Here is a 24,194-nt window from a genome sequence, read left to right on the forward strand (position 1 = left end):
TTCGGCAATATTAACCAGCGATGTTGAAAACCGTGTGTTGGACTAGATGCCACATGGCTCGAGTGTCCCATTAGTCGTTTGGCAACAAATAATATGATCAATCACTGCTAGGTGAAGAAATTACTCAGTGTTCGAAAACTTCACAATGCGACAATAGCATTCCACATGATAGCCAAAAACCTGTGAAATATTCCGACGAGGCTCAAGAATTGAATACATGGTATGATCTAAAAGGGGGTAACAGCTTGGGTCAATTAGTCAACACAAAAATGCCGCATGAGTATACGTGCAGAATGAAGAGAGAGAGAAAAAGTCGCACAACTACATCAGCGTTCAATATTTGCATTATCTCAAAGCAAATTATTGAAAAAGACTAAATACAATCCGAAAAGTGCATATAATATCAGACAACTTAAAATTTGGGTTATCTGGGCATTCAGCTGACGTACTCTCATTATAAGCAATCCGAAACTTCATTTCAAAGTGTTGGGATGTTTTATTATTTCAATTACATGTGGACTTCGATTATTGAAATAATCACAAATTTTCAATATGATGTATATCACAATTTTAAACGACAGCTGGAAAAGTAACTTATGACCAATATATCGTGCAAATGAAGTTGAAACTGTGCCTGACTTGAGTTTATTTGACAGCGCCCCCATCTCGAAACAAGAATTGTCTATCAATAACCAATCTTCAATCGCTAAGCTGGTGTAACCATGGTTACACTGTTTGTATTAATTGAAAAGGAGTTACTTTAATTAGTGAAGTTGTAAGCAGGTGTGATGCTGGCTTCTGAATGGCCAGTGTTAAAGCGGCAATAGTTTTAAACCTAAGTATTGTTTTAGACACAGTTATGGGAATTAGCGCATATAATCATATAATTAGCTTGTTTTGTTTGTGGTATTTTGGACTTTACACTAGCTCTGTATTGTGTACGTGCCAAATAAAATATCATATCCTATCCTAATCACTAGTGATGGACCGACATATTTCATTTCGCCTGAGGCCAACGGGAAGTCATCCTATACCGTAGTCCCATCGTCCGAATCGCACGGTCCCGTGTCTTCTACCTATCCTCGGGGCGGACATCTGGTCATTTTCACCGCCTGGCAACCCGCGGCGGTGAAAACAAAGGCCCAAAACTCGCATAAAACGGTACTTCGGGATGATTGTTGAGACTCCTCTCAACAGTGCAACAAAATTAGCCCTACGTGTGTAACATATATAAATTTGGTTGTTCGGGATTACTTTAAAGTTGAGTTTGTGTTGTTTTCTCGAATTTTCACCGGCTCGACCGGCGTTCCACAGCAGCGCGCACAGAGCCCATAGAAATGCATGGTACAGTGGTGCGCGTCTTAGCAACGTGCATGGAACGTCTGTGACGTAGCTCCGCCCCCGAGGATAGGCCTCTAGAGGCTTGGCCGAATAAACTTAGACCTTGGCTAGCGAAGATGCTGTAGCCCCTGATCGGTTAGCTTGCCAAACCTGGATTTCGATAGATTGCGCCCTCTTGCCACAAGCACACAACCATCTCTTGTTTCACTTGTGATTAAATGTCCAACGTCGGTATATGGCATATATATTATGCTTTCAGTGTCCACATTTCGGTGAAGACCAATGCAAATTTGTACAAATAGCACAGAAACTGTTTTATTAAAAATAAAAACGGTGAAAAAGAGCGAAAGTTACAGCTATTGCGGCTTTAACAAATTCGGATAATGAATAACAATTTGTTGATGGCACAATTATAACGTGTTGACCTTTCCCAATACTTTAAATTCAATTGAAGCGACAACATTGCATTCTACAATCTCAAACCATTCATATCCAACTAACATACCAGCAATATACCGCCCTTGAAACCACGAAAGCATTCATAATTCACAATTTATTGCGTTCGCTCAAAACGTGTACGAAAAAAACAAACCTGAAAGACGACCAGTTTAAATGTAGTTAAATAAGTTAAATAAGCTTGATCTCGTACGTCATCGTACATATATATTCTATCACAACACGTGCCTTCAGTGCATGCCATGTAAATAATTATGTAGTTTTACAAAAATAGTTGAGCAATATAATAGCGATATGTATGTTAGGCCACGTGACTATTTTGCTATTTGCTACTCGAGCAAAATTAAAACCAAAATTCTCGTGTTTTGTTTTACAAATCAATAAATATCGCAATTCTAAATAAATATGATAGTTTTAGATAATTTGGAGTCTTATCTTGATGCTAAATTCAACTTGTGCATCTTTTCGACTAAATATTCAACTTTTTCGCAGTCACAGCAACGCTAACCTAAAATCGGGTATTAAAATCAAACAAATTTTCAATTGAATTGTTTGCTTTTCAATATCAAATTCATAAGTATTATTATGATGTACTTGAATTGGATCACCATTTCAATAAACATGTATGTTCGGTCAAAACACGATAACTGATTAACCAGAATTAATATCAAAATCTACTATTCAATATAAAAAAAATCCGCATTGTTACTTTAAACAGTAGAACAAGAAATAACAGATATTTCAGAAAATAGCTACCGTGTTTGCAGTTACATCAGCGGATCAGTTCAATTAGTTCGTAAAAAGTTTCTTGTTTACTGTTATTAATAAAAAAAAAAACGCACTAGGATACATTCAAATCCGTCTGTTTTGTTTCGGTTCTTTCAACGTGGTTCTGTGACTTCAAAACACCACAGCTGAAGATCCTAACTTCCTGGGGTCTGACGCTGCTTCTAGAGCATAATTCTGCCTCCGGGTAGCCATGACTTGACTGCCGATGTCGTCGACCATTTCGACTATGTGACCTCTGTCTAACAGCCCCTCCACGACATTGTCGGCGATGCGCTCTGAAAAAAAAATGCATGTTTTTTTCAGTCTCCCAAATCACCAATATGCTCCGAAGAGCTCTATCTTGACTGACCATGCTCGTTGTTCGCGATTCATTCACCCAAGCAGCGATTTCCTAGTTCATGTGAAGCCTCATTTTTGTTAGACCAACCATAGTCCCTCTATGGACCAATCAGACAGCAGCTTGTTTGTTGACTGGTCTTTTCGACGTATCGAATTCTGCCTTATATAAAGGCTTCAACTTCAGCTACCAGTATGTATGTTTGTTTTTTAAAACAATATATAAGTAACTCACATCACCTTAAAGGGCGGTGGTCGCCGCGCCGCGCATGTGCAACACACGTGTTGATAAACACGTGCTCATTTCCCCACAATCCAATTCGCTTTTCTAATGAAAATCACTGGGTGCGATGTGCACTAATTACAACCGGTGACTCCTTATACATTTCAATCACCAAAAAAAAATACCTAGTTGCACTTGGCAACGTCTCAGTTTGTACTTGTTGCTCTGCGCAACCGTCACAGTCGCTGTCTTTGTTCACATGAGACCAATATCTCGCGCATGCGTTGCGCGACCACCACCGTCCTTTAATGGGTATTCAACAGTACAGCATTATTTATAATACCTTCGACTTCGATTTTAAAATCCGTCGAAGTCCGATCTACGCGTCTTTTGTTGACACTTTCTTCCAATGATAATCCATATGATATAATATTCAGATATACTTGGGCTATTCCAGTCCCAATCGCAGTACCTCCGTTGCCCCCGAGAATTAACTCGCTGATGCCTGCATCCAGTAATCGGCGCGAAAGTAGCGGTGCTATTGACGATTGAGGGCGCTTTCCCGGCTCGATAAAGTTTGACTGTACGAGGAGAACCATACAGTTATTAGTTTGACTGTACAAAGGAGTGCAACATTTGTATTCATATCCTCGGGGGCGGACATCCGGGCATTTACTACCGCCTGGCAACCCTCGCGGTGAAAACAAAGACCAAAAACTCGCAGAAAACGGTACTTTGTGATGGTTGATGAGAGTCCCCTGAACAGTGCAACAAGATTAGCCCTACGTGTGTAACATATATGAATTTGGTTGTTCAGGATTACTTCAAAGTTGAGTTTGTGTTGTTTTCTCGAGTTTTCACCGGCTCCACCGGCGTTCCACAGCAGCGCGCACAAAGTCCATAGAAATACGTGGTACAGTGGTGCGCGCCTTAGCAACGTAGAACGTCCGTGACGTAGCTCCGCCCCCGAGGATACCGCGAACCCGGGTGCTGTGTTTTTCCTAATGTTAGTGTTTTAATTTCAACGCGAATTCTGTTTGTAACTCATGTATGAATATATTCTTTTCACGGCATTTGAATATGAATCCGCAACTCTGATTTACAAACTGAATTCGATTATAATATTATAAACAAATAAGAAATGGAATATACTGTAAAACATATTGAAATAGCTACATGCCATTTTAGCAAATTTGACTAAATACATGAACTAACAAAATCTTAATTTAGCTAAAATGACAACAATCTCATTGTGAGAATATACTTTATTCTAAATTAGCGACATCTTGAATTAGCAAAATTACAGGTTAGCTAAAATGACATGCTATCTAATAAAAAACATGTTTTACAGTACATATATGCTACTGTCCATTTAGTTGTAATTCGGTAATATTCTCTTTAAATCTATTAAATTGTTTGGAACATTCTTCCTCAGTACTGTCACAGTGGTGTAATGACCTTACCTAGACGTCTACAGCCTATAACTTACCGTACTTTCTGTTATGTTGCTACCATCGGACCACGAAAAGTCATTCATGTGGTTATTCAGCAGAATTCCACTCGGAGTCATCAAGCCACTGCCGAAACGCTCGTTTACGGAACTGTGGATGGAATGTCATGGCGATAATAACTTGTCTGTCAGGTCACCAATGTCCGTCTAGTGCATTTACTATGCTTATTAACAGAATGAATCTGTTAATTTGCATGTACTATCAAAGCTGAATAATAATTTTTGTATATACCCGTAGTATGTGTGTGTTTGTCACGCATTATAGTACTGATATCATGCCATATGATCAAGTATTACTGTTTGGAAATTTACCTATAAATTTCACAGAATTCTACTTTAAACTGTATGTGTATATGACGTGTTTGGGACTACTTTATTTCATGCGTTAAATTACATTTGTTTTATAATTGTGTTATATGTCACCTTATCGCCCTAGTGTATTGATACTAGTATGTAAAAGGTAGGCGGTTGGTTTACCTACACAATGGCAGAATAAACAATATGTCACTGAAAAAAGCACTCTGGTGTCTTTAAGGTTTCGTGTGTTCCTGAGTCAACACATTGCAATATGTCTTAGCAGATTTAACCAAAAGTTTGTGAAACATAACACATATTAATAAGCAGGCAACGTCCCACGTTAACTCGAAGATGACGAACGCAATAGGAAGCCACATCTAAATGATCATTGGACATCTGTGTTATGCGTGAGTGACTTTGTAGAAAATAACAACCCACCTTGTTATAGAAACCATATTGCCCTCGTTGTCAATCACACACGCATGCGATGTGCCATACCCTGGTTTGGGCAAGTACGGACCATAGTATTCTGACGGGTAGGTACTACTATCGTTAATCATCGCTCGTAGCTCTGCTGCAGACTCTTTGCTGTTGAATACATATATGTAGGTGTTACGTTGGTATGTTTTCCATGTGGTAATACGTGTAATACTTGTCTGCTAAGGGAATGACCATTTATTATTCCTGGGGGGGGGGGGGTCAGCATATTTTCTAAAGGCACGTAAGCGACCTCTGATATTAAAAACAAACATGGCTGCCACCAGGGTTTGACCGAACTCCACACAAAGAAGTTCGCTGATTCTGTTTTAATTTTGTTGGATTTCGGCATTCTCTTGATGTATCCTTGGAAGGAAAAGATGTACAATAATAAGGTTATTATGAGAGTACCTCAAAGTATGCACTCAGACAGTACATGGTGCATCGACCGAGGCGCTGTACTGTCTTCGTGCATACTTTGAGGTATTCTCGTAATAACCTTATATACATGTAAGTTTCTGTTAATAAAAAAAATTGGACAATGTTATCGCAGCATATCAGAATATCGCGGGCCTGTGTTGATTGATGAACGACATTTAATTCACACATTCATATGCTGAAAATGTAACGAACGTCACAGTGCGACAGCCTATAGAAATGAAATATTCTATTTCCAAAATTTTAAATATCATGAATAATGAAAATTTACATCATCTTTGATTCAATACCTGGTCATGATTTGAGTCAAATTACGCACATCCGGTACGAAGTCTGGATCCCCAAGTCTCGTTTTCTGCGCAAACGCAAACTTGAATGCCTGTTAGAAAATACGTAAATATGAATTATATCTGAAATTGCTAAAGCATGATATTGGCACGAATAACCACAGGGAGTTTGACAAACTTATGTATTTTAATAAATTATTAAATAATAAATTGTTATATAAATTTTCTTTTACCCCCCCCCCACTTCCTGGTCTCGATTTCAAGTAATCACTGATCCGTGTTTATACCACTAACAGTCCCTCAACGTTGAGGGACTGTGTACCACTCTTTCCTTTACCACAACTTTGTTACGCGCTAATGTTAGATGCAAATTTTAACGCGCGATGTAGACACACCCTATTATAGTAAAATATCCCAAGGGTTGAAACGCGCCAGGACTGTGGCATAAAATCACGCATTCGAACCTTTCAAAGTTCGTTTTCTTTACATATATGGCATCTGTAATGACATGGATGGCATTAGAAAGTGACACAATTGCATTTGCACTTGAATATTTGACAAATTAAAACTGGCGCGACATGGCAGGAGCACAACCGTAAAGCCGGAAACCGGATGTTGCGATCTTTGACCTCTATCGCAAAGAATGACTCGTATATTGTTGTCACATGATCAGAAGTAAACAATTTTCCCATGAATTGTGCTGCTGCTATGTTGATTATTTTCATTAGAAAGATCTCGAAGAGCAATGCGAACGACATTTGATGTAGAAACCATTTTACAGAAGAGTGTCGGAGATTACACTCGCCGGATTTAACGCGCGCAGCATTTCTTGTTTATTAATGCATCTCATGAATAAATTAAATGCCCACCGGCTTTACGGTTGTGCTCATGCCACAGTCCTAGCGCGTTTCAACCCTTGGGATATTTTACTATTATAGGGCGTGTCTACATCGCGCGTTAAAATTTGCATATAACATTAGTGCGTAACAAAGTTGTGATAAAGGAAAGAGTGGTATAAACAAGGATCAGTGATTACTTGAAATCGATATCAGGAAGGGGGGAGGTAAAAGAAGAGTTATATAACAATTTATTATTTAATAATTTATTAAAATACATAAGTTTGTCCAACTCCCTGTGGAATAACCTATATGCACAAGCTACAGTATATGCAACAATATGAAAACAATATTTTGAGCGTATCATATCACACGAACGAAAACGCACACATTCTTTTTGCCTGCCATAGTATCTTCTTTCGCTACCCTCCTAACGTACTAAGGCAATACACAGCGATAATATCTGTTTGTGAAAATATGATTTGCATATTCATGTGTAAACAACATAAAAGCAAGTTATCAATCAGCGCCTGTTCCTACAAGCTACCCGGCCGAATACTAACTACATTGTAGGCGTATTTTACCAGGGCTTTCTCGCGTTCACCACAATGCGCCTGGAAAATGTCGAGGTTCTACGACGATGACATACACCTTCTTACCTCAATTAATCTGTGGTATGTTAAGGGGTCTTTCATGGCGCCACTCGTTAAATCGTATCCCTCCAGTATACCCAGTATAGAAAGTACCACTGGTCCACCAGAGGGCGCCCCTAAAGTATACACAGTTGCGGCTAGGAGAATAAAGAGTGGAAGTATGAAATGACGTCGACAGTGTGAGATCATTCACCGAAACAACACCAAATGTGAAAAGTCAACTCACCGTGATATGTAGTTTTTAAGGGGGTTCTCCAGATGGGTTGATAATTTAGGAAATCCTGAGCAGTTAGATTACCTCCTGCTTCCAAAACCTGCAAAGAATATAATGAGTGCCTATAACACGATGTTCCAGATATATATTGTACCACATATATATATATATCAGGTCAGCCATTTACCACTTTTGTTTTTTAGATGAATATATTAGTCTAACACTAAACCCACGATGCTAAAACTAACCAATGCACCTTTCCTATAAGGCACGCCTTCTAGCGACGAAGCACTATCATGATCTCGATATCAAAATAAGCTCAGTAAGCTGAGTTTAGTTGTGCTGTTGTTCAACACCTTGAATACAGTAATCATGTGAAAAACATTATTTTTTTGTTGGTGAAAGACCAACGACCTAAACAACATCGATACCGTGAGCCACCGCCAAAGTAATTTGCCGCTAAAGAGCGTGACTTCGAAAACATTCTCATACGATTCGCCATTTTAGTTAATCTTGTTGGAATATTGGCTGGTTCCCGCCTCAAGTGTCATGGCGTACCAAACTTGTCATTCGCAAAGAACGCCGGGAACCAGCGAAGTTGAAATATCGCGCCCTCCATTAATGAGTTGAACAGATACTAGTACGTGATGCGGGATGTCCAAACTTACAGTGTCAATCATTTCTTTCGACAGTCTTCCATTAAACATTGCATCAGCACCCTCCGTCGCTATGGTTTCGAGTACTGCTGCCAGATCGGGTCTCTTCAACGTATCCCCTTCTTTTACTCTTGTGCCATTCGGCATGTAAATATTACGTAATCGTTCTGAATACATCATTCTGCCATCAAGTTCCTTCACGACTGCCTTCGCTGTAAGAATTAACGTAGTTTGAGTCATTGCTGGTAAAATACGTGAAGCAACATCAATAATGACTTAAAAAACTGCAGTTATATTTGATGTACTTAATAATAATGTCGGTTCCCTTGGAACACAGCAAAGGACCCTCACCTGTACTTCCGGTCACTTCAAATCCGTTCCTAGCAAGACGAATCACAGGTTCAAAAAGATCGAACCACTCTAACCTAAACAGAAAAAAGTAATAATAATAGTGTAAGGGGGTAAATCTCTTACTCTCGGGTTCTCCACACTTGTCAGGGGGGAACCTCGTCTCATCTCGATATCTCATCCCCTCGAGGTATGGGATCGGGAAAATCACTTATACTTTACAGTCAAATAAGACACACACAACGAAATACGTTTCAGCTCTCGTCTTAGTCGGTCAATCGAGCACTCTATAAGACACAGCGCCCTGGGGAAAAATCCCCAAGACTCTCTTAGACTGCGTCAACAATCGCCCCAAGGCTCTCCAGGACTGGACCACAACTGCCTCTCTCGTGCTGTGCTCCCCAAGACCAACTCAAAACTCTTTTTATTCATTTTCAAAACTCTAACCAATTACAATGCAGTAAAAAGACTCTAGGGCGTAACCTTCAATCATAAAGCCAATCACATTAAGTACTGAATACGTCATATCTTTTGATTAATCGTTCACTACATTAATAACTATGGAATACCAACTGTCAAAATCGATAGTCAGAATAGCAGCGGTTATCTGGTAATTAGTTCCAAATCACTGAGCCAAGTTCCGTCCAAAACTTCAAATAGGCCTAAACGATGACAGACATAACACAGCAATTCAGCTAATAATCAGCTAATTAAGTCGACCAACAGATACGCGAAAACAAATTCATGACAATAGCACGTCAAACTCGCACAGTATACTATTCATCTATCGGTCATAGTAAAACATACATACATAATAGTTAACAATCAGGTCTTGAACATAAATATAAGAGATTGCTCCTCAGATTATTATGACATCTATTATAGTCCTTATATACTAGTATATCGGAATTATCAACGCTTGAAACAATGATATTATTTGCTATTATAATAATATTGTGTGATGATAAGAAAATATAAGAAAAACTTTTATAATTCTGATCCTAATTCGCCTCACTGTACATTGCATTAAACACCTCGGTAAGAGCCGCACAGGTGTGCGGTTCATGTGGCACGGTAGTCGTCGCGCCATGCATGTGCGAGATATATGGGACTCATATAAACAAAGATGGCGACTTTGACTGTTGCGCAGATCAACGAGTAAAATTGAGACGTTACGAAGCTTTAATTAGGTATTTTTAGGTGGTTGGAAGGTATCGAATGAGTCACCGGCGATAATTAGTGAAAGTACAACCTCATACTTGTGATTTCCATTAGGAGAGCGCATTGGATTGTGGGAAAATCAATGTTTATCAAAACAAATGTCGCACATGCGCAGCGCGACGACTGCCGCGCTTTAACTGAGAGACTTCTGTCTCTTATATGCCGCAATTTAAATGCTATAGTGCCCATAGTTGTATTTACTGGTAGTTTATTCAATTATACATTTATTATTTTTATATTCTCGGTCTCAGTACCGAAACCTCATGATGAAAACATCATAAATTTATAAACAATATTACAAAAGTATTAATACATGCCTTCCATATCGTCGCCAAGCCAATTCGAGCCCACGTATTTCAGATGGTACTGCCACCGCCAGAGCCCCCTGTTTGAAGTTGGAACAATACAAATCATTAAGGAGAACATCACAAAGACACCCAAAGATGACGTTTCACTCTTGTGGAAGAGATGACACAACTGAAAAATCGATTCTTAATGATGTAATATGGACGAGAAATCGTGATCCATTTTTGGAGTGCATGTCTGAGTATGCAGTGCACTGGTTGTTTGGGCCAGTACAATAAAAATCACTGCTCATGCGTATTTGTGTTTACATCTGACGACTACTGTAGTAAATTCTGCAAACACAACCTTTTTTATAATAAGTTTTGAGTCATAATTCAAACTGATTCGGTCTACAGTATGGCTTACATGCAATAGTCACGTGTCATACATATATGTGATAACGTCAACACAACACCACAGAACAATTCAACACAATTGCACCACTTACCGTAAATGCCAAATCGGCATCTTGTTCAATCTTTTTTCTGTACATGTGTGCATCTAATGGTGCGACCTCCCGGAAGTCCAACACAGCAACATCCGATTCGCCTTCTTTCACCAGCATGAACCCCCCTCTGCCATGGGAAAACCGTTAACAATGTGTTGAAAAAAAAGAATTTATTTCAATCATCCATGATAGTAGGTTATCAGATTTTGGATAAATGATAGAATTTTCATAATACACTATTGGTGGGCCACACTGTTACGTAGTCTTACATGTAGGCGTGAGTGGCGCCCTCACGGCATCAGATCCCATGGTTTGGAGCACCGCGGATTGCGCAGCTCACGTGACCTTTTCATGCTAACTGTTACGTAATAGTCCCAAATCCACCATTTTGTTCATCCTCGTTCGCAGTACTCACTTCACAACAAATAGTCTTTCGCAAAAATATCTACCACACAACGACTTCGTGGATATATAAATCCAATTATAGCGAGTTTCTGACAGTTGAATTAATTCACAAAAGGCGGCCGAAATGTCGTTCGACATTGTGAAATTCTTTCTTTTTTATGCAGAAGATACAGTATTTTATCAAGTAAAATCATATTTATTGAAGATATTGTTCATACATGAGTTGTCGAACACACTGCATAGTTTGTAATTTCGTTCAGTCATATTTAAAGACAAATAAAAGGCAAAAATATAGACAATATAGCATGAGTGCATAAGGGAATACATTTCGTTATGAATTATTCTTAATATAAATTTCTGAACTATCCTGTCAAAATCATTTTTTTTCACAATGAAGAATTTTACAATGTCGAAAACGGGAAGTAACGAAACGGTAACGGTCCATGTATCATAACGGGCAAACGTTGGCCAGTCAACACTTACCCGGCTATTCCCGACGATTGTGCGTTAACAAGACCGAGACACAGGATTGTAGTAATAGCGGCATCCACTGCGTGTCCGCCATTTTTGAGAGTTTCAACACCGAGCTCGGTGCACTGGCGTGCCCCCGATGACACCGCACCATGGTTCTAAATAAAGAGGCACAAACGCAAATAAAAACTGTCTTGAATGTTATAGTTCTATTAGAAAATATACTGTTAAACCCATTTAATATATTCCCTGGCATTTAATTTCCTTATTTTGATGTTTTGAGCAAACTCAAGTTCACAAACTTGGCAGCGAAACAATGAGTTTTCTTGATATACTCAGACTTGTTAGCAGTCTGTTGCGATTCCGATGAAATTTTTTTCCCATAAATTGCGTAAACGAGCTCGAGGGATGAACCAACATGTTAGGATTTCGCGATCACAGGATTTTCGCGTTCACCCCTCGTTTACGTAATTTATATTTATTTTTCAAGAATGTTTCATCGGAATCACAACAGACTGCAAGCAAGTCTATGTTGTACTAGATGTTCACGTGAAATTAATTTCGCGAATTTTACTTATCAATGAAAATAGCGAAATTAAAACCAGTATATTATAATCATTTATACCTTAACTAAATTTGAATTGTAAAACAGAATGTCTATTTGGGTGCTATCTCGTCAGATTGAATGAATGGACGGTCTCGGATAACTTGGAGTCTTCATTGCGATGACGTCAGACAGCATACATGTACAGTAATAGGTGAATATGTAAATCGAGAATACTATAAAACTTATCAACGCATCGTCACATACTGTTAATGCAATATAAACAAAAATATAAAATTTTGATTTTGTTTTGATACTGCATGATGAAGACAAAACTGGATTATGTAATTTAGGTATTTGACGCGTATACGCGTCTAACGTGTTTAGGATCCTATCGGAACTTGAAGCCAGATGTAACTTAGAATATAGTAAAGTGTGAAAAGGGGAATCTTATGAATTCGTGTTACCTCAACTTGGAAACAGTATGATTTTAGTATTTATATATAGGGTATCTATTTTAAGTTTCTGCACTTGAAAAGGGGTATAATTTCACAAAAATAAGTACATGTACGTGTTTTGAGTTTTTTTTTAAAAAGCTATACTTTGAATACCCCCCCCCCCCCCTTCCCGGGTGATTAAGATCTTCATCGTCGCCTCGATTTGTTGTGCTTCGAATGGAAGGTATTTTAAACTAATCTTTAATGTAGGGATATTTATTAACTTGCTGACAGGGCTGCTGAAATTAAAAAGTTACCTGATCTGCACCCCAGTTTTCTCCGTCTATGTTTTTTTATAGGATTTAGGCGTGCATTTTGTATGTCATCAATTCATACAGAATTTTTTTCCTGTGCAATTTATATCTAATGATCAACTCCTAAGATAATTAAAAGAAAAAAGTAAGTTGGTTGTTGCACTGGTGATCCACAGAACCATAGCTACACCCCCTTCGACGCACACCTTACCAGCTGCATTGAGCTTGTTCGTGACAAACGGCATGAAGTGATTTTGGCAAATACTTCTTATGTTTGCCTATTCCGCGCGATGTTTCAACAAACCTGACTGATACTCGTTGAGCGAGTTCACTAGTCAGGGTTCTATTCACCCCGAGGTTAGAGGAGCGTTGTTTGAGTTTTACGTGCGTATAGCGCGGACGCATATACACACCAACGCCAACGTGAAACCTGGTGGAGTGTGAAACCTCTAATTTTGGCTTGATATGATTTCACTCACTGCAGAGCGCCACCAACTTGCTATGTTCACATCTACAAGGTTGAAATTTGCTATGTTCAAACCATCGTAATAACTTAATTCCTCCCATTTGAAATTTAAATGCTTATTTTTTCAAATTAAAATGATCATATTTTAAACTTAAATGCTCAAATTTTACCATCAATTTGTTATATTTTAAATTTGATTATAATATTTTAAACATAAATTCGCATAGTTTAACATCTGTCTTTATATTAAAAATTTAATCGCTCACATTTCTAATTTAAATTGTCATATTTAAATATATCATGGTTTAAATAAACCTGATAACACACCATACCCCCCTCCGATGATTTCAATGTTTGACCCCTTACTCAGGCTGACAACAAATGACTGTACACTAAAACATGACCTACAGTGTGTCGGCGAATCGACTAAAACATATTGGTGTCATGCGTAAAATATACCTGATTTACTGGTGACAACCGCCATAACCACAGTTTTATGTCGGATAACTTAACCCGGAAGTAATTTAAACACATAGTCGACCTACGAAGAATTACATGGTCATACTTACTTTGCTGTAAAACGTGTACACACCACGCCAACACGTTCCCAATGATGATTAACAAGCAATACAAGAAATATCGTGATATATATTACCTCAAATAGATTATGGTAGATTGACAGTGCTACAATCACCGAGACAACAGCAACAATAACGAGGACGATAATGGAGAGAATTACTACGTAACGTTTTGAGACTGTCGCTTTCGTTGTACTCGTGTAGGAACTGGTGTATTCACCGGACGACTCCCTCGATGACAAGAGAGGCGACTTCTCGGTCTCTTCCGTGGTTTCGTGAGCGCTGGCCATGGCGTCGAGTGTACGGCGGTCCCGAGTCATTCAATGTGCTCAATGGCGCGGCTGCGTTGAAACGATATTGTCATATGAATACTACTATCTGTCGCCGGGATCTGACACTGATCTGAAATTGGCCTAGAAACCTTGGCATCGTGTCACGTGATGTTAGTGAACAATGTGTCGGTGTCGGTGTCGATATCTAGGTCACGGCACGACAATAAACAGAATGCACGTGACTTGATTTAAATAAATGCACGATCACCATTACCGTGCCCGATTACGTAGGGCGGCTACATGCTTATACTTTATACCTTGTCAGTTGCCCCATCCCGGGGTAAATTACACCCCCACCTAAGGGGCGTAATGTGGACAGACATACTACTTGACCTCATAGTAATGATATTATGATTTTGGGATATCTGGTAAAACAGAATAAAACATATACAATCTTGTTATATTTTTTAAATTAAACAGAGATGCAGGTTCCACGAGATTTACTCAACTTTTTACATGCTTTTTATAAACAACTCTAATAGAAGTAGAAAAACAATGAACTACACAAGTTCACGACATGGTATTATGACCCCAACCTTTATTGGTGCCCATTCACATCGTGGTTCAGTCACAAACCATGCAATGTCAACTAGAGTACATATAGTAACGGGTAATCAGATACAAGAAGATGCACTCTGGCCGGAGATACATTCACGGGAGTTTGTGTCATCTCAATTTCTGCTCCAGCGTGCCACTTGTTATCCACTCACATACTCGGATTTCAAACTTGAAAAAAACAAAAACAGGAAGGAGCAAGCGATTTTTATCTTATCTCGTTTTATATTCAATGTGTGTCTTCCACAACAAAACGACAAAGTTTAGGTAAAAATTCATACCCATAAGCCCAAACAGATCTGCTTCCGAACATTGAATTTCACTGCTGTCACTCCAGACTTTTTCTATGTATGTGGCATGTTGCAAGTGCTAGTGCTGAAAGTGCATTTTTGCCACACAAGTCATAATCATGTTTGGGACTACATAACAGGGCTGTGCGGCGGCCATCTCTCTATCAAATGGCAACCAGACTCTGTCGAACACAATGACCTTAACCAAGGTCGCATTCGTCAGTGAATGAATCTCGACCAGGGTAGGGGGGATTTGAATTTGGGTCTACCGACAATGAGTCTGATGCGACAACCACTATGCTACCTACGTCACAATTCTATATACATAACCTGTCTATAGAGGGCGACAAACACCAACAAGGTTAGATTTGGGTCAAATCACAGCCACTAGTAACCGTAGTCAAATGAACAATTTTGTAACACAATAAGACAATACAATTTGCTTTTTTGAATCTTGAAGTTATTTATTCCCACTTTTCCCTCATTGGCAGTATCGACAATTCCCTTAAGCATGTCAAAGTTCTGGGAAGGCGTTGGATTAGAAAGCACTCGAGGAAAAATTCAACTCCGGCCCATGTACATCAGAGGGAACCTTCCTCCATACAGAGATTTTTGGCTCGCTCGTCACAAGTTTTGACATGGTTACCAGAAACTGAAGACGCTTCCAAAGAAGAAATTACGTAAACAAACACAAGCTTATCGTTCAGACAACGCATGCGCATATAAATTACTGTATCACTGCGATGTATTAGATGGTGAAGGAGCACGTATCGTGTTATAATGTAGGGTAGGATGCAAGATTTTCAATTAGAGGGACAGGAGGGCACCTGTACAATGACATCATTGTCGTATGGCATTGATATATATATGTGTACGAGTAATGACGTTCTTTAGCAGTACCTCCTCTATATCCGCCACTAAATTTCACAAATTGTCAGTACTTAAAAACAGTTCGTGAGGCGGAGCCGATACAACCTCAGGCTGACGCAAATGCCAAAATTTACCCATAATGCAATGAACTGTACTCTCGATTTACATAAGGAATTGTAGTTTCCAACCTAATATTCTCGAAAATGACTGCTGCCACAGACTTGCATACGGTCCCTTGTTTCAATAATAAAAAATGTTATGGGAGTGTATAAATGGCGAAAGCAGAGTTACCGCGGAAATCGGATTACCGCAGTTACAGTCCTTCAACAGGACTGTGTCGCGGTAACTCGGCTTTCGCCATTTATACACTCCCACAACATTTTATTTTATTGAAAAAACAAACAAAAATAAACAAGGTATTGTATGCAAGTCTAGTGCTTCCCAAACTTTCGTCAATTTGTTATAATATTAAAACGTTTCACCAGTGGCTTCTAAGGATGAAATATTGTGCCACATCTTCAATTGTAGGGGTAAAGGGTGAACAAATACTTACGATGACAAAAATTTGATTATGATGATAATTTCTAATATTTGCTCACACAAAATAATGTCATTTTATGTGTCACCATGAAACTGTAGAGCCTATCGCTGTTTTGCACTGTCGATTTACGACTAACTTTCTCGGAATAAGGATAGATTTTATGTACGTAAAATTAATTCTATGGTCGAATATACTGAGTTATATGCTGTTTTTTTTAATAAACGCTGTTTATGATATAGTCATTAACCTCTGTGTGAACACAAACTACCAGCAACGCAAATATTGAATGATATCACCGTATAGTCACGCCCCTAAACAGAAATCCTACATCCGACTCTGATATATCCATCATCACTGTTTCGATTTGAGTTCTTGACAAAGTCAGAAAACATCATCACCCTCAGGCTGGCGTCAATATAGTACAATCACGTATCAACCACTGATGGCTAGCATTATGTTCTATTCAGGAACCTGCTTCCGCGCTGTTCCAAATCTTCACGTCGCATGGAAAGTAAAAGTTCGATATCGGCCTGTAGTTCAGCCGGCTCGACTGCAGATTCGTAGCGCTTGTAAGGTATTCCTTTGTGATCGACGAGAAATTTGTTGAAATTCCAAGTTATGTCACCAACTGTAATTGGGCTCCAGTAGAAGAGTGACGGATCACCGATTTCCCGTTTCACTGGAGGACAGTATTCCTACAAAAACAAATTGAAGTCGTTTATAAACGATGTATTGAAATAAAAGACAAACAATGTGAATGTGGCACTCAGAGGCAAACATTAGACTACCGGTATGTTCAAATGACAACAATGTAACATTTCATGTTTTCATGTTTAACATAAATCAACCGAAGAAACATGTATAAACTGTGTTTCAAGTACTATGGTAAAATGATACAATAATGCAATTAACAATGTTTAAAAACAAGTCATATTCATATTAGCATTATTCAACATATATTACACCGGGACAATGTTTCCAAGTGTTAGGTCGCATAACTGCATTAGCTTTTAAAACCCGTCAAAATGACGAACACGCGCTGCGCAACGACTGTTAAGCGCCTAACACAACGAAACAAACACAAAAACATCTATCATAAAATGACTGTACTCGAACCAAGACTCAGTACAATCACGAAGTGTCCAAACGGACGTGCTCACCACACAATCAATCACAAAGCACACATTGGACGTACTCACCATGCAACCAATCACAAAGCACACATTGGGCGTGCTCACCACACAACCAATCACAAAGCATACATTGGATGTACTCACCACACAATCAATCACAAAGCACACATTGGGCGTGCTCACCACACAACCAATCACAAAGCACACATTGGACGTACTCATCACGTAACCAATCACAAAGCACACATTGGACGTACTCATCACGTAACCAATCACAAAGCACACAATGGATGTACTCATCACGTAACCAATCACAAAGCACACAATGGATGTACTCATCATGTAACCAATCACAAAGCACACATTGGACGTACTCATCACGTAACCAATCACAAAGCACACATTGGACGTACTCATCACGTAACCAATCACAAAGCACACATTGGATGTACTCATCACGTAATCAATCACAAAGCACACATTGGACGTACTCATCACGTAACCAATCACAAAGCACACATTGGACGTACTCTTCACGTAACCAATCACAAAGCACACATTGGACGTACTCATCACGTAACCAATCACAAAGCACACATTGGATGTACTCATCACGTAACCAATCACAAAGCACACATTGGACGTACTCATCACGTAACCAATCACAAAGCACAAATTGGACGTACTCATCACGTAACCAATCACAAAGCACACATTGGACGTACTCATCACGTAACCAATCACAAAGCACACATTGGATGTACTCATCACGTAACCAATCACAAAGCACACATTGGATGTACTCATCACGTAACCAATCACAAAGCATACATTGGATTTACTCATCACGTAACCAATCACAAAGCACACATTGGATGTACTCATCACGTAACCAATCACAAAGCACAATTGGACGTACTCATCACGTAACCAATCACAAAGCACACATTGGACGTACTTACCACGCAGCCAATCACAAAGCACACATTGGACGTACTCACCACGCAACCAATCACAAAGCACACATTGGACGTACTCACCACGCAACCAATCACAAAGCACACATTGGACGTACTCACCACGCAACCAATCACAAAGCACACATTGGACGTACTCAACACGCAACCAGTTGCACAATGCCACAGCGGACGTACTCATCACGTAACCAACCACAAAGCACAAATTGGACGACGTCGTGCTCACCACACAACCAATCACAACGCACACATTGGATGTACCCACCACACAACCAATTACACGAGGCCACAGGGGACGGTCGATTAAAAAAATCATTGTTTTTTATCTAGTCTCGGTATGAGCATAACTGTTCCGATAAATAAGCTCACGCTAGAACTGCCATTGCAAACATTTGATTGTAACTAGATTGCAATAAATTAGCTTTACATACATACAAATACATGTCCGAACTTGTCTAAATATGTACATAATATATACTGATTTCAGTTATTTCTTTGTTGTGCTGTAGAGTGAGGGAAGTTTTTTCAGTTCTCAAACGTGGAAATTTAGTTAGATAAACAATGAGCTGGAGAAATTGTAGCTTACATACAATTATGAGGAACGAGCTAATTTTGTTTGTTGGGTTTGTAAACCTAGCATGTCAATATATTCTACCACGGATTGCGTCAGTCGAAAAGTGCTTAAGTGACGACATCGACGTAGTGGGTTCAAATAATGTCGTTCAAATAGATTTATTTGGTTGTAAAATCGCGAAATTGTGAAGTCATATAATACAAGTACATGTATATATCTCAAACACAGTATTGTTTGAGATATTCAACCGATGGTAATATATTTATAAAATGGCCGCCGTAACATGTTATTTCATAAAACAACTTTGTTTCTATAATATTATTTCGCTAACTTGGTTCATGTTGTCGCTCTCATATTATCCGGATAGAATGCACATATAACCGGACTGGCAATGTCTGGAATTCATTCTTGTTTCATCTAGAAAAATATATTTTTATTTATTTATTCATCATTGTCTTGGTGGAATAGGGTAATTTAAATTAATCCGTCGAGATATTTTTTCCCAAATGAACAAAACAAAAACAACAACTGTCTGATGAACTCTGAGTGACACCGTGACGATTATGAATATTAGAGCCATTAATACTATAAATTCAATCAAATTTAAACTATACAAAACGTCAATATAATCGTGCAAAATAACCCATTAAAATGGTCACGTTCCGGCGCTTGAGAAAGCAATCATCTCTGCGTATCACATTCATTTCCGTCAATGCACAGAAACACTAATTTAATTGGGCATTTAAACCATAATTACACATTTTGTACTGAATACTGAAAGTTGACATATGTGATTTTATTCTATTTTTTTTCAAATTTCGAAAGCAATTTTTGTTTTAGTGATATCTGCTAAAATAGTTATAAGCAATTTTATTTGAAAAAATGACACAAATCTGTACTAAACTAACCTGATTTCGCATCGAAAATTGTAATATAATGACTTTGAAAACACCTGGTAACCATCACCTGGTAACCATCACCTGGATCATTTACGTTTGCAGGTTCATAGTAATACTTAATTAGTAGTAGGTTATTTGAATCAAATTCGAGAGGTGGGGGGGGGGGGGTAAATGACTCTGAAGCGGGTTGGACTACAGCGGTGAAATGACCCAAAGTATTCGGCTGATCTGCACTGGCTCGGAAGATGAATTCTGATTGGCTAAAAAAACAAAAAAACTTGTGGCGTTGAATGCACGTTCATTGTCAGTATTGTTATGCAAGTTCAAACTAGCTAATCATTTACAACCTTCCGAGCCAGTGCAGATTAGCCCAAAGTATTCTGGTTCAAGTTCTAATGAACAAATATACGGATATGTCACCCTTCACACATTTAAGCCTATAGTTTGGTCTATCCAAAGCAATTATATTAAATAATTAATACAGCCATGAAATAAAATACTGCATTATTCGGCAGTCATTTTTGGTATCACGTTTATAACATGACACTATAATATGTATAGTTGCAATGTAGAAAACCCGGAACATTGGCTGTACCGAATTCGGAATTATGGAATATTCAGACCACGACACAGGGTCATATAAAACAAATTATAAACACAAAACTTTTCAGAATAGTCAACGAAAAACAACCAAAGAGGTAAAAGTTCAATAATAAATTGGACACGTACAGACAATTAAAATTCGTTTTATTGAGATTAAAATAAATACTCTAGCACAGTGTGACCGTGACATACACATATTTTTAGTTTCAAAAAGTATTTTGCTAATTTCTTTTTAAAATTATAAAATCTCTGGTAGGAATGATTATCCATGCCTGAAATATGATACACCGACTACTAAGCCCTTGTAACATTAAATATCACATCACGGATATAACATTACGTCACATATAATTGATAACGATAGCGGCATTCACGTGACGTTAGAGATTTCGGCGCATGTCGAGATCCCCATAGCAGATGACTCCACGCATCTTGAAAACAATAATTTTTCATAACTTACAAATCATCAAATATTTCACTTTTTCTGTATGTCACTTCGAAAAAACTATGGTTTTATAAAATCAGCCACAATATCAGTTTAAAAATGATAACCTTTATTTTTTTTAGATAGCTTTCACTTCATTATCGTCAGTTCATGAACACAAATGAAATACTAGCATAATTTTAATGCATGCATAGTCATTGTCTAAGTTCCCGACATTCACTGTATACGGGTCTCCCAATATACTATTTTAATTAGTTTTAACAGAGGTACATTACTAGGGGTTTGCAACTCGCATAGTACTGTATGGTGACATCATGTCAAGATCCCATTGAAGTCTCATCTCGTAGATAGCGAGACTGAGGCTACGACCTTCTGACATGATATATATCAATGTTCAAGGTTTGTAATGAAAAAAATAAAACTTTTCTTGCCACTATCGTAGTGAAAAATGTAATACATCGAAAATGTACAGAAAATATAGTTCTCGTAATCCATCATATCGTGGGCAGCTATTTTGATCCACCTGGACATCCCAGTATCCTAGTTACCTCGGGCATGCGCATTCGCATTTTTCTGAGTTGGAATGCTTATGCGAGAGAGAGATTGTAACGGGATCTTGGTATCATGTCACCGTAGTTGCAAACCCCAAGTAATGTACCTCTGTTTTAATTATTATTGTTATGATTTATGTGCAATGAAGCACTGGGCCGACCGTACTTGTTTTCATATAATATTGACAGACTAATTAAATTATTTTGGACAACCCGAAATCATAAAATACGGAAACCAATTTCAAGTACGCATGATGTGTTCAGCCCACTAACATTTGTATGGGCAATTGACCATTTTCCGTTCACTGCGAGAATCACGCGTGAAATCGAACGTAAAAACAGGACAAACACAGGTCATAGCGTCGTAGTGGCGTCAAACATCGCGTGTGATTAGACAAACGTGAAAGTATTTTGGGGATATTTCCATGCTGTAAACATTTGATGATAGGCAATTCTGATGAAGTAAATGTATTCGAAAGCAATATTCCCCCGTCGAAGATCGGCCGGTCGACGTAAGCTACGAAATAAAGAAATTCGAGTTTAAAATCAAATCGTTCGATTTTTGCGGCAGACATTCGACGCGCGTCTTTCATGCAACTCGCGATATCTCGCAGTTGAACGGAAAATCACCTATTAGTAATGATATGTCGCGTTTCTTTTAATGGTTTTTCAGAGAAATACATTACACAGAACACAGATAAAAACATATGCCAGATGTTCGTGATGATCAAAGAATATCGTCAACGCACAGCAATATCAGTTAAATAAATTAATGTGTGTGTGCGTGCGTGAAGTGCGAGTGTAAAAATAAAACATATGACGATTTGCTTTTTTGAACTGTATGGAGAAAACACTTGAACATTCTCACCTTAAGATGGGTAAACAAGGGGTGTGCGTTTCTTCCATTCACCTCAACCTTGGCGTATATTTCAAAATTGGGTTCAAATCCTCCACCTGGGCGGACACATTTTAGGCCGGGTAATATTTCAGCGTTGGTGCCGGGTTCCTGTAGCTCAAACTGGTTGCATGGCAGGGCGATTAGATTGAAACCTTCGGTGTACTTGATAACGAGTGCTTTCATGCCGTAATACTGATACGTAAACGCTCAGTATGTCGCAACGTTCACCACAAGCAAGACATCACCTGCCAGGGTGTTTAAACTGATGTTTTGTTTTTCATTGAGCGTCAATAAAGATATGTTCTTATCGTAGATCGATGCGGCGTCGTCGAGACATCTCCCTTGAAGGTGTCCAAACACAGCTTGCCCGATGAGGCCGCATACAGCGAGAAAGAGTAGAGCACTCCGTGCAATGTTTTCTCCCATCTTGACGGTACTGACGGTGTGTGAAATGCGAGACGGGTAATTATAATGTAGTCATTTGCATGGCGGTTATTCATGAATACGGCCGAGAGTAACCCAACGAGCATGCGCAGTCTAGTTAATGTCCTCCTGCCACGATATTACAACGTTGCTATAAATAAACACCCGGATAGTGTATTAGGTAAGATGCCGGACCCGAAGCGTACAGCTCAAACTGACACAAAATCAATGTATTGGACGAAAGAAAAAATATCACAAAAGAACCCTAGTCCTGGCTTAAGCAGCTTGAGAGTATTTGGTTTCTACAACCTCTACAGAATATTTAATATTGAAAATAATAATATTAAAAAAACAAAAAAACAATAGTGGTACCAGACAGAGATCTTAACATCATAAACGATTTTTCAAAATTTATAGATTTTTTTAACGAAACTCTACAAATACGTTTTTACATCAATCACCGACCATATCATCCTATATTAAGAACTCCTAAGCTTAACTTCTCATTAGATGTGTTAGTACGTGACTCGGCATTGTGCGAGTCGCTGGTACATGTATCACCTATTCATCATATCACTCAGGATCGGCATGGAAGGTACTAGTACCTTCCATGGGATCGGTTAATTATTTCCCGGGGTAGACAAGACAGAGGGGGTCAGTACTGCGAGTACAGTGGCGGATCTAGGGGGGTCCTGGGGTCCGCCCCCCGTTGAAAAAAAGTAATATTATTCAATTTGTTTTTGTATAATATAAAAAAATCATTAACTTAGTCTGGCGATTTTAAAGTTTGGACCCCCATAACAAATCCTGTATCCGCACCTGGAGTGAGTTTACTGTGTTCAATGATACAATCCTATAGCTAGACATTTTCCAACACGTCCCAGTAGTACGGACATCTTACATACGAGTCATGTCACTCATCGAAGTAACGAATATAATTTGTTCACAACTTACATCTAAACTGGACCAAACACAGCCGTCACTCACAATTAATTCATCGACTAAACAGCGAT

General features: G+C 38.7%; 2 protein-coding genes across 2 annotated transcripts; both read right to left on the reverse strand.

The window, feature by feature from the left end:
* Positions 1 to 1,630: 1,630 nt before the first annotated feature.
* LOC100378560 (glutathione hydrolase 1 proenzyme-like) lies at positions 1,631 to 14,635 on the reverse strand. The gene is made up of 13 exons (XM_002732740.4): positions 14,168 to 14,635; positions 11,764 to 11,909; positions 10,876 to 11,002; positions 10,400 to 10,467; positions 8,865 to 8,938; positions 8,526 to 8,725; positions 7,870 to 7,957; positions 7,650 to 7,780; positions 6,158 to 6,246; positions 5,391 to 5,540; positions 4,635 to 4,746; positions 3,489 to 3,726; positions 1,631 to 2,861 (listed from the first exon to the last, which is right to left on the reverse strand). The coding sequence occupies exons 1-13, from the start codon at positions 14,408 to 14,410 to the stop codon at positions 2,698 to 2,700; spliced, it is 1,830 nt and encodes a 609-aa protein (XP_002732786.2). The 5' UTR covers positions 14,411 to 14,635; the 3' UTR covers positions 1,631 to 2,697.
* Positions 14,636 to 15,705: 1,070 nt separating this feature from the next.
* Positions 15,706 to 23,213, reverse strand: LOC100378709 (glutathione peroxidase-like). Its single transcript, XM_002732741.4, has 2 exons — positions 22,729 to 23,213; positions 15,706 to 17,373 (listed from the first exon to the last, which is right to left on the reverse strand). The coding sequence occupies exons 1-2, from the start codon at positions 23,182 to 23,184 to the stop codon at positions 17,131 to 17,133; spliced, it is 699 nt and encodes a 232-aa protein (XP_002732787.3). The 5' UTR covers positions 23,185 to 23,213; the 3' UTR covers positions 15,706 to 17,130.
* Between the last annotated feature and the right edge of the window lie 981 nt (positions 23,214 to 24,194).

The sequence above is a fragment of the Saccoglossus kowalevskii genome, chromosome 19, assembly GCF_978046115.1.
Source record: "Saccoglossus kowalevskii chromosome 19, keSacKowa6.1, whole genome shotgun sequence".
In the NCBI taxonomy this organism is placed as follows: Eukaryota; Metazoa; Hemichordata; class Enteropneusta; family Harrimaniidae; genus Saccoglossus; species Saccoglossus kowalevskii.

What these genes read in the sequence shown, in the direction of transcription:
- LOC100378560 (XM_002732740.4), bottom strand. Translation starts at nt 14,410, where the DNA reads ATGACTCGGGACCGCCGTACACTCGACGCCATGGCCAGCGCTCACGAA. An exon ending in GCTTGGCGACGATATGGAAG is followed by an intron (nt 8,939 to 10,399) that starts GCATGTATTAAT and finishes TTTTCTGTTTAG; the next exon opens with GTTAGAGTGGTTCGATCTTT. An exon ending in CGAAAGAAATGATTGACACT is followed by an intron (nt 7,958 to 8,525) that starts GTAAGTTTGGAC and finishes TATTCTTTGCAG; the next exon opens with GTTTTGGAAGCAGGAGGTAA.